Below are 12,275 nucleotides of genomic sequence, written 5' to 3'. Positions count from 1 at the left end.
AGTGCTTCACCCCCCTTTCCGGGTGTTCTCTGCATCCTATACCTACTTTAACTTAGATTAAGCAGTGCTTCACCCTCTTTCCGGGTGTTCCCTGCATCCTATACCTACTTTAACTTAGATTAAGCAGTGCCTTTTTCAATTTCTTCCCCCACAAAACGCATGTAAGGCGATGGCTCACTCCATTTTTGGTGTTAAGTCATTGTTTTGCAGCAAACTGTGGCAGCCTGATAACGCGTATTGCTCCTTCCATTGCAACCATGTTTTGTCAAGAGTAAATTTTGTTTGATACAAAGTACGGTCAATCACACAAAAAAAGGGCTGCACACCATTTTAAGTTGTAAGGGGGTCGCCCAAAGAAAGGGCTCTTACACTAGTTAAGTTGTAAGGGGGTCGCCCAAAGAACGGGCTCTTACACTAGTTAAGTTGTAAGGGGGTCGCCCAAAGACAGGGCTCTTACACTAGTTAAGTTGTAAGGGAGTCGCCCAAAGACAGGGCTCTTACACTAGTTAAGTTGTAAGGGAGTCGCCCAAAGACAGGGCTGAACACCTGGAAACGTGGGTGAAGCACTGCCTAATCTAAGTTAAAGTAGGTATAGGATGCAGAGAACACCCGACAAGTGGGGGGTGAAGCACTGCTTACTCTAAGTTAAAGTAGGTATAGGATGCATGGAACGCCCGGAAAGGGGGGTGAAGCACTGCTTACTCTAAGTCAAAGTAGGTATAGGATGCAGGGAACACCCGGAAAGGGGGGTGAAGCACTGCTTAATCTAAGTTAAAGTAGGTATAGGATGCAGGGAACACCCGGAAACGTGGGTGAAGCACTGCTTAATCTTAAGTTAAAGTAGGTATAGGATGCAGAGAACACCCGGAAAAGTGGGGGGTGAAGCACTGCTTAATCTAAGTTAAAGTAGGTATAGGATGCAGAGAACACCCGGAAAGGGGGGTGAAGCACTGCTTAATCTAAGTTAAAGTAGGTATAGGATGCAGAGAACACCCGGAAAGGAGGGTGAAGCACTGCTTAATCTAAGTTAAAGTAAGTATAGGATGCAGAGAACACCCGACAAGTGGGGGGTGAAGCACTGCTTACTCTAAGTTAAAGTAGGTATAGGATGCAGAGAACGCCCGGAAAGGGGGGTGAAGCACTGCTTACTCTAAGTTAAAGTAGGTATAGGATGCAGAGAACACCCGGAAAGGGGGTGAAGCACTGCTTAATCTAAGTCAAAGTAGGTATAGGATGCAGAGAACACCCTGAAAGGTGGGTGAAACACTGCTTAATCTAAGTTAAAGTAGGTATAGGATGCAGAGAACACCCGGAAAGGGGGGGTGAAGCACTGCTTAATCTATGTGGGGAGGGGAAACTCCTGATTGTAAACCTGCCTGATTCAGAATTTAAGTCAGCTACCTAATGACACCAAGCGTTGCGAAACGAAAAACAATAAACACAACACAACAATAAAATTGGAAGGAGTAGGTTGTCCACCTTGCAACGAGTCTGCAAAACAAAAATTACAACTTATTAGTATTACATATGTAGTTAATTTTATATTTGAAGCAAAAATTTAAACTTAAGTATTTGAAGCAAAAATTTATTGACTATTTATATCATTTATTTCAAAATATCTTTTGTAATTTAAATGCTTAACAAAAAATGATTTAAAAAAGTTATTCCTACTTAAAAATAGAACAGAAAACATATAGGTTATAGGTTTGTTATACCAAACATTTCAATGACACATACACTACAGTTGCAAGGAAATAATATGTAATATATTTCTACAACTTACTTGTTACAGGTGATGCTTTGGCATGGAAGACTTCATTCAAACATCAGTCCCACCCAACAGTGTAATGCCTGCAGCAGACAGCCCAGCTTCAGTTGGCTGCTTGATCCAGCCAACATCGGCCAAAGCACCAAGCATCCAGACTCGATATTAACAACAATTCAATGCCTACTTTAAGCAAAGGCAACCTGGTCTCAGTCTGCTGAAACTGCATTCAAACAACATTGACCAAAATGTCCCAAGCTTAAATTAGACATATCAAACCCAATCTCAACAATACAACACAGGCTGTAGACAGGCATGCAGTCAGGTCTCAGGCGGCATACGACATGTCACTTAAATAATTGTTATAATGTAGCTTTAATATATAACACAAACATATAAACCACTGCAACACCACAGGCACATATACCAACGTAGTCATACAACACCACTATATCAACAATACACAAAACAAACTTTGGCAGAATAAACACACCTGAAATGCAACACCGTATCTATATTAGAATTAAAGAAAGTTTTATCTTAATCTGCCTAAGCTGAATCCACATATACAGTTAGCCTAATAGAGGACAGCAAAGACACATGACATAACCAATTCAATGCCATCTGAGAACCAGATGACAGCCCCGCTTCAGTTGGCCGAACGTGGACCCACCCCTTACGGTTGACAGTGGACCAGTCTTTCAGCTTCCCTCCACCAGCCTGCCCCCAGCCAACATCCGGCATACCAGACCGAAAATAACATGACATACAACAGACAGACAGTCCTTTGCAACCAGCATCAGCCATCTTAAAAAGTGACCGGGTTAGGGTCTCAGACAACATCTGCCAAGAAGCTCCAGACTGACACCAGACAAAAAAGCCTAATTGATTCTTACAACAGTCAGCTAGCAAGGATATAACCCAGTTCCAGCTCCAACTGTGACAAAGCCACTTATTTGGGTAACCTTCCCTGAGCCGCTCCAGACTAGCACCATACCAACAGACTTGGCGAACCATGCAATCATCACTAAATGCTGCAGGGTCATCGCTCTAGCCTAAAATATTCAGCCAAGCTCTGCCCTACAACACTAATGACAGCAGGCAACACAGACCGCAACAAAACATACATCCTCCAGTCAGCCAGTAAAGAAGTGCCACAGACCAGCGCCAGCCGAGAAAGAGAAGCCCGCAGACAAACATCTTTGACAAGGCCTTAACTGAGAAGCATCAATACTGACATCAAACCCGAATCACAACAATACAGTGCCGTCAATTAGAGGGGGAGATGTCTAGCGGCGGTGCACAGCCCACAGGCAGCTGCCCACCTATACCAGTAAACAGGGTCCGAACAGTAAACACATGAACTAGCGAGGTAAGCATTCCTACTAGCTAAGTGCCCCTACCGATGAGCAGGAACAAATAACTGCAGTGTACAGCCGCGCGAGCAGCCCATACACACACCGGTTTAAAACGGGAACAGCCCGATCCCCGTTGCGAACCAGTTGCTATCCCACCACCCAGTCGCCTGTCTGGCATCGAAACACAAACTCCAACAATTCAGACAGCCATACTCGATGCGTGATTGAGGCAAACCAGCCACAACCACAACATCAGCCAAGCAAATCCCAACCACCATTACACAAGCAGGCGGAAGAGCAGACATTCTCAGCCTCACTATACAATTATTGGAGACTACTACATAGAGATTACAAAAAAAAAACAGAATCGCTCGACAAGACACTGTTGAAATGAAACTGAGTGTCAGAAGGTCTTCTCTGTGAGTTCTGTAAGAAAAGAAGCAAGTTAAAGCTTAAAACAAGTTGTAAATTTATAAATAAAGCTTAATCTCACAAAGCATAAAAATTTCAATTTATTAAAAAAATACATTAACTAATTTTAGTTTTTTAAACACTAAAAACAAAAAAATCCTGTTTAATGTAGTTTTTACCAGAATCAGAAACAACTTTTTTGTAATACAAATCTATTATGCTGTATATAACCACAGTAACAAAATCTTACAAACCTTGCCATGTAGTCTGGTGATCAAATTAGGAACAGGAGGTGAATCCTCATGTGATGAAATCTAAAAGTAACATTCGTAAACACTTAAATCTCCAACATATAATTAATAGATCTACCACAAAATGATCAAAACACCGAAAAAATGTCACTTTCCTAGTCATTTAAGGTAATAAACTGTTTTTAAATGAGCCTTAACTGCTTCAAAATTATTATAATCATATTTAAAATCAAACAACAAATCAAGCAAGTTCATAAAATAGTACATTGGGGGAATAAACCTATAGTTACTCAAAATGATTGGTGCTGAAAAACAAAATTTGTTCTGTCTGTTGAGATTTAACTGTTTGGGGGAGGTTGATTATTAACATGAGCAGGGCAATGTTTTCTCAGGTGAATAAATTTAAGACACATATTTTTTTAAAATATTCAAAGGTTTCATCAAATTAGCTGCTATTTTTTTGCCCCAACTTTTATGTCTATTGGTTATTAAGTATTTGCATTTTGCAACAATGACATACATATCAATCAGTATAGAAAATGTAGCCACATAGGCAAATACAATTAATGTCGGTTCGTTAGGCAATGAATTAAACACAGGGTCTGCTAAGTTTAACTTAATTACTAACACAGCTTCACATATTTGGGTCATGCTACAGTTCTAAAGAACATTATTGTCTAAAGACTCACACTTTTCCGAACCAAAGTATGCACTTGTGCAATGTTCCAGCTAAACTATTAACATTAAATTTGTTTATGCTGATGTGTAACGTACAATAACATACAAATAAGACAACAAATATGCCACAATCACTAAATCTGCATACTTCTACCATTCCATACAACGGAAAAATGTCTTTTAAAAACTGCTTTTAAAATGCCATTATGATACTATGTAATAATGCTGATCTAATTTTAATAACAAAACAGTCAGTGCACAATCAAATAAAAATTCAAACACTGCCAAACCAGTGGCGATTAACCATTACAGCACAAGCAGCTACAATCATCTACACCAGTGGTTCCCAACCTTTTTTGTCGCGACCCAAATACTTACTAAAATTTTGTTTTATGGCTTCTCACGACCCATGGATATGCATTCTTACTATTTGGGTTGTATTTTTGTTTGTAAATCAGGAAAGTTTTTTGAAAATTACTACGCCAGTTTGAAAAATAAAAAACATCACAACAAAATTATTTGTTTTTCCGCCAACTTTAGAGCTGGTTCAAACCATTATGAGGCAGACAACGCTTAACAGTGATCTCACACACATTATGACGTCACAAACAGAACAATTCACTATCACGCCAAATAGTCATGAAATAGTTATTGGGAAACAATTCATAGCCTTAGGAAATAAAAAATAACGATACGAAACATAGATGCTCTTATTGCAATGGTTCTTAACCTTTTTATCGCAGCTGAACCTCAACAATATTCTTCAGCCTTTGGTCGGACCCCAACAAGTTACATCCTGGATTTTTAACCCATTTTTTCCGGCAATTTTAAGTTTTTATGAATATGAAGCATTGTATTTTTAACAACTGTGCACAGACATGAAAAAAAGATGAAGTAATAAGTTTTTGCTGCCAACAAAATTTTGTTGTTGTGCTGCTTACAAACAACGCGCACAATGTTCTTTGTTACGTCACAAAAAAGAAAACAAAACCTTAAGTGCAACCTTCCAGTGTTTTGATATTTAGCAAACAAATTTTTCTAGCGACCATAGAACCCTAAAGTTTGACTAAAACGAGCAGTTGTACTAAAAAGACCTTCATCGAACCCCTGATTCAATGTTGCCGAACCCCTGGGGTTCGATCGAACCCCAGTTAAGAACCACTGTCTTATTGTCACAAAAACTGGCGACCCAACAGAATTTACGATCCTTAGGTTGGGAAACACTGATCTACATTGTGGTATTCGACAAAAACTTGTAATTTACCTTTTCCAACTAAAAGAAATGACATACCCTAAAGGCAGACTTGGACAACTAGATTTTTTTCAGTTTTTTGAATTAGATTAGAAATGAAAATAGAGCATCTCATTTTTTTTACAAATTAGACTAACGAAATGAAACCAAAAAACGTTGATACGTTCTGGACCGATAATTTCATTTTGTTCTGGTCTGACCGTAATAAATTTATGACGACATTGTTCGGTATTTCAAACGAACATTTCTTTGTGGTCTTTACATCTATTAAGTGAAAAAAGAAAAAAAGTTGCAACACACAAGAATTATTGTCGGAAGTTGCTATGTCACATAACATTTGCCAATCATAGTCAAACAGATGTAAATTGTAGGAGCTTTAATTTTTATTACAGCTTAACGATGCGAAATTTTGAGCAATTGTTTTGTGTCAAATGTCCAAAATGAAATACCGGAATAAAAAATAAAGGTATTTCGTCCGTTAAGATATTTTAAATATTTTTTATTTCGGTATTTCGTTCCGGTATTTGAGCCAAAAATTATTTATTTCGTTCCGGTATAATGTTCCGTTCCGTTATGAAACACTGATTTATGTGGTTAAAACAATAATCACATTAGAAGGGATACGCACCATTGTTTAGTGCTTTGTCTTTCCTAAGGTGGCGAATTTATGTGAAACAAATTGTTATTTAACATGATCCCCTTGGCTTTACCACATACGTGTTAAGGTTCATAGCTTATTATCACTTATATTGTCAGTGATAAACACATACATTTATTTAAAAATTGCTTAACTGGGATTTGACACAATTTATGTTATCCGACTCACTTGGTGGGTATGATGTCACAATATGTTTATGCCACAGTGGGTAATAATTAGGAATGGAAAAAAATTCTTGATGTGGTGGGGTGCATTATTATCTGTAGTGAAGTGGTTTGGTTTTAAAAGTTTTTTCAAAAAAACTAAATGTGGCTTGTTTACTTCCCATGGGAATTCAGTGTCTAATGGTAAATGACACTAGCAAATTTGCCATTTAAGTAATACAAGCAGTTCACCTACATAACAAACATTCTTCTGGTTGCACTAGAAAGGTGGATTTCATTTATATTGACAATTTAAATATTTTATACTGTCCCATTCAATGATGCACTATATGCACTAATTGACTTACTATATGTATTGTTTTTGCAAGCAAAATCGAACAGGTCCCATGTATGTGTATGTGCTAATTAGTAACAGTATTGTTATGATGTGAGTATCTAAAGGACAAGTTACAAAAAGCTTCACCCAAACTTTTAAAAAATTTGCCTTTCTTCTTTTTACATCATTGCAGAAACAAACGATTATTGACCTTCTACCTTAGTTTTGGTGACACATATTTTATTGTTTATTCTAGCAAGTTTACCCTGACATGTACAACGTGGTACCAAAACTGAAAATGCATAAGCGATTGTTGAAAAAATACAATATTGGTGGCAGAGTAGCAAGACCAACAATATATCTATTGTCCCCAACCCTTCACATTGTGATACAATCATATCACTAACTTTGCTTCATGATGCACATGATCATACATGAAGTAATGATTGTCTGGTAAGGCAGTCCAACCAAAATCACCAAATGAGTAAAAATAAGTACAAACTATCAAAATCCAATTCAATTGTATGTTCTATCTTGAAAGAAGTGGTAAATAGTGATAATATAGGGACAAAACAAGCAACACCAATAAATGACAAAGCTAACAAAATTTCATATAATTCGGACATTAAAAAAATCACCTATTTTACGTGGCCTGCAGGGCAAATGTTTGGGCTACAGGGTGAAACATAACAATCAACGCCTATAATTGGAATCTTCTACAAATTAACCAAATTCCAATGAATTCAAACCTTGCTTAAAAAATTTTCTCCGTTGGCTGATTAGGTAAATAGTGGAGCTGCAGTTCAAAACAAAACAATTGACATCTCAAAAATAGCATAATCTGCGAACTGTCTAATTTTACAACTATTTAAATTTTATCCAATTCAACATTGTTTAAATAATTTACTCAATAAACTACAAAAACCACCATCAAGGAACGAAAGTGTTCACATTTTTACAAGTACCAGAGCACACATTTACTTTGGTTCCAATTACTTAATATAAACGCCTAAATTCATATTCTACTCTGAACATCCCTGAAAATCATTTAACAAACTTCACAATGTACCAACTGATAAAGTATGAAACTCAAGCATGTTTAAGGTAGAACACTTGCAACATATCATAATTATTTGTATTTCACAAAAACGTTGCGTCAAGCAGCATTTACTACTTGCTGTGTATTAGCAAAGCAGACAATAACCTTTACCCAGTTTCAAAGATATGCCATTCATGACTTGTTTGTTAACAACATCCTAAAAATTTTATAAATTCAACTGTAAGTAACACATTGCTTTCAATAAGCCTCTTTACATGGAGCGTTTAAGCGTATACGATACACATTTCTCTCGTTTTTGAAAAAGAAAAAAGGCAAAGCGTATTAGACTTCTCCAATTCTCGATGCGCTCGGCACAGGTGGTTTGAATACGCTTAGGAGAACTCTTTTGTAAGCAATTACGTCAACTTGAAACCATATGTTGTTTGTTTAATTTGGTGCCGAAAATAACGGGGAAATTTGTAGCTAATGCGGAATAAACGCTCCACACACCAAGTTACATATTTAATCGAGTTTTTCGTCCAACTGGTTCAAATTTATACAAATTAGTCGTTTTTTTATACATATAACCCACAATAGAGTCTAATGAAACAAATTTAATAGATTTGTACAGTCATATAAAGAATTTTTTTAATGTGCTACATGGCCTGGAAATGTAATACAGTTTTAGTACGTACAACTTAGAAATCAGCACTTATTACTATTGGACAATGAAGTCAGAGTGATCTATACACTTTGAATATTTCTTCCAACTATTCCTGAGGGTTTAACTGTTCACAATAAACAAATCCATACATTTGGTATGTGTAAACTTGATGCAAACAACTGCTGCACACAAATTAATTCAGATTTTTTCGGAAGAATAAACTAAAAGTCTAAAAATACTTTAAAATTAACAATTATCCGGCCTTATGTTTGTATATCACTTTACAATAACCACCATATCGTTTTTGCGCAAAGCTGAAAACCTTGAATGCGATTTGGTTCGGCAGCCATGTAATTTTACGCTTCAGTGAATCGAAATCGTGACGTCACACAATGCGCATCAACGATACGATTCGATTCGCTCATGTAAAAAGACTTAATAACACCAAACCACAAAGAAAACAAATATTATATTCACAACAAATAAAAAATCTGGGTTATATATATTGGTAGGTATCGCTGCTTCAATTTTATGTTTAAGATGTGAACTGCTGGGTCAAATGAAGTCAAAATTTACAAGAACAATTTCATGGATAGATATCTAACTAGAATCGTAATTTCAAATCCACATGCTGGACCAAATGGAAGGAACAAACCCACATAAGACATTACAAAATTTAAAAAAAAACATACAAAAACTATATGTAATACAACTGTTCCCAAAATTTGGAGGCAACATTATACTTAAAAACAGCTAGTTGATACACCATAGCTTTGTAACTAAATTAGATCAAACTAATGTAATTATTATTCGAGCATTACTTAAACAAACAATTTAAACAAACCTTGCCATCCAAGTCACGAGACGATCCAACTTCATAAAAGCTTGATGAATCTCTTCTGTGATGAAAGTTTGAGGGAAAGCTGAAAATCACATTTGTAATTAGTCAATTTTCTAACATATGCACATTTTACATGCATACAACTAATTTAACATTTACCAAAAATTCCCTTCCCATAATTATGAGCAAACAATCACTTATATATGTGTAATTTTACAAATAAAAGGGTGGCTTGGCACACAATCTCTTGTATTGCTTGTTATCTAATTGCCAATTGTGACGTAACAAGGGTTTAACAAGGAGTTTTATGCGCTAACAAGCGAAAAGTTACGTTCCGGTAAGAACGCTGGTTTTAATTTGTTTTTGTTAGTGTTAAATGTACTAAATGCAACTGTTTTTGCAGTAAAACAATGTAAACTGAGTAAAAATAGTTAAAAACATTTAATGTTGTATTGTTTCTGTTAACTTTGTTGATAATCAAATAACTTAACAGTTTCGACCTGACAAACACGTATTAGTTTGCCACTCGCCAGGCACAATTTTTGGCTTCTGCAGTTACCAACTTTAGAGCATCCGTGACATTGCGCGTAATGCATTTCAAGAGATAACCATAAGAAAGTCAGGTGTTGTAAGGTAAAACACAGTGATCGGCACTGGTCTTAAATAATAATACTATGTAGAATACAAACTATATAAATTTAGATTCACTCCAGATATTGTTTGAAATATGTCCTATTTAACGTTCTTTTTCAAAGAAAAGAAGGAGTAAATAGTGGCATAATGGGGTAAAACAAAAAATGGACACCTATGAATATCAAATTTTACAAGCTGTCCAATTTTCATTCAATTCAAACATTGTTAAAAGGGTCACCCATTTTAGGGATTAGTTGGTTAAGTTGTGGTGCTACAGGGCAAAACATAACATTAGAGGACTTACTACACTTAATAAACTTTGCAAATATATATCATATAATTAAAATGTCTTTTAAAAGTTCATTTATTTTAGGGGGCTAGTTAGTAAATGTTGGGGCTACAAGGTAAAACACATCAATCGAAACCTACAAATAGTATAGTCCAAATGCTACCTAAATTTCAGCCAATTCCGACATTGTTTAAAAAACTGACCCATTTTAGGGGGCTAGTTGGGTTCGACACACAAACTAAAAAAATATTAAACCTCAATGACTCAATTAATAGTACTGCAAAATTTCAGCCCAATCTGCCAATGTTTAAAATTTTGTCCACTAGAGGTGTTTTGAGCAACAACCGTTAATGTTTCTGACGTCATAGGGCTGTTAACAAGCCCCTAACTGCCGTGGCACAAAAACGTACACCAAGCAACCCACAAAGTCACAAACAAAATATCAAAAAAAACATATAAAAACAATATATATGTAATACAACTGTTCCCAAAATTCGGAGGCAACATTATACTTAAAAAACAGCTAGTTCATACACCATAGCTTTGTAACTAAACTAGATCAAACTAATATAGTTATTATTTGAGCATTACTTAAACAAAAACAATTTAAACAAACCTTGCCATCGAAGTCATGAGATGATCCAACTTCATAAAAGCTTGATGAATCTCTTCTGTGATGAAAGTTTGAGGGAAAGCTGAAAATCACATTTGTAATTAGTCAATTTTTTAACATATGCACATTTTACATGCATACAACCAATTTAACATTTACCAAAAATTCCCTTCCTAGAATTATGAGCAAACAATCACTTTTTTGTTATTTTAGTTTAAAACAATGGGCACTCCCAAAGTTGTCACAATCGAACCCTCCTTGGACATAAAGAATGCAGAAAGCATATTAATTAGTGTAAATCACAATGAGGTAAATTATAAACTGTCGCAATTTCATACAACCTTAAAATTGACCAGTTTTAAGCAGGTAACTAGGTAAAAGTTAAGACTACAGGGTAAAAGAGAATGTATCTCAGAGACTGTTGTATTTCACAACAGATACAATGGTTTGGTTTAAATAGGACAAAAACACATTGCACCAACCAACAAAATATGAAACTCCTAGGTCACAGATACATTTCAGCAATTACAGCCTTAAACAAAATCTTGTTTAAGGGGCCTGTATTCACAAACTAAGATGTGTATAAATTTAAACAAGTTTGAAGCACCGTTTCTTGTTTATAACAAATGGTATAAACCAGGCGTGGGCAACTTGCGGCCCTTGATTAAAGGTTGTGCGGCCCACAGAGATGCTTGGATTTTCAACGTACTGCCAAACGAGTCCCACTATTACATATTTTAGAGCTGATTAATGTGCCCAATGCTATTTTTCTGCGAACAGGCAAAATGTATTTGGCCCCTCAGTATCAAAGGTTGCCCACCCCTGGCATAAACAACAAGGAGAAAAACCAACATGTCAAAGAATAAAGGATTGGAAAAAAATTAAATAAATAAAAAATAAACCACTATTATACCTTTCATGATAGTTTTCTGTTTTCCTGTTGTCACATCATGCTTCACATCATCATGAGTTCAGAATAAATATTAAAATGTTTATTTTAAAAATAATCTGAAAAAGATATTCAAATTGTTACACCACAATCCAGTAGGTCATGGACAAAAGAATTTTAGCCAATCTTATGAAATATGTATGCAACAACCTGAACTTAAAAAAATAAATCTCAAAAAATGATGGTCACAAAACATTTTGACAAACAAAAACTGAAATATTAACCCACTAAATTTGTCGTGGTGCATTTATTTTAAATGATATTCACTTGAATGCGAGTCACTATTCGAAAGGTCCACCCTAACTTAACGTGGCTTACTTTAATATTCGCAAAGTCAGGGTTTTGGCATGATAAGCAAAGTTACATGGTACGTACACACAAATTAAAACACCGT

The 12,275-nt window shown here is 35.8% G+C and overlaps 1 protein-coding gene across 1 annotated transcript; it reads right to left on the bottom strand.

Annotated features, from left to right (window-relative positions):
- Positions 1–2,839: 2,839 nt before the first annotated feature.
- LOC145233989 (uncharacterized) lies at positions 2,840–11,934 on the bottom strand. The gene is made up of 5 exons (XM_080098759.1): positions 11,846–11,934; positions 10,936–11,014; positions 9,401–9,479; positions 3,789–3,848; positions 2,840–3,549 (listed from the first exon to the last, which is right to left on the bottom strand). The coding sequence occupies exons 1-5, from the start codon at positions 11,850–11,852 to the stop codon at positions 3,472–3,474; spliced, it is 303 nt and encodes a 100-aa protein (XP_079954885.1). The 5' UTR covers positions 11,853–11,934; the 3' UTR covers positions 2,840–3,471.
- Between the last annotated feature and the right edge of the window lie 341 nt (positions 11,935–12,275).

This window comes from Phallusia mammillata, chromosome 6 (assembly GCF_965637545.1).
Source record: "Phallusia mammillata chromosome 6, kaPhaMamm4.hap1.1, whole genome shotgun sequence".
NCBI lineage: Eukaryota > Metazoa > Chordata > Ascidiacea > Phlebobranchia > Ascidiidae > Phallusia > Phallusia mammillata.
This window is presented reverse-complemented; position numbering and strand designations above follow the sequence as displayed.

Excerpts from the sequence above, each read along its gene's own strand:
- LOC145233989 (XM_080098759.1), bottom strand. Across the intron at positions 9,480-10,935 it reads CTCATGACTTCGATGGCAAG|CTTTCCCTCAAACTTTCATC; the intron begins GTTTGTTTAAAT and ends TGTGATTTTCAG. Across the intron at positions 3,550-3,788 it reads TCACCAGACTACATGGCAAG|AACTCACAGAGAAGACCTTC; the intron begins GTTTGTAAGATT and ends CTTTTCTTACAG.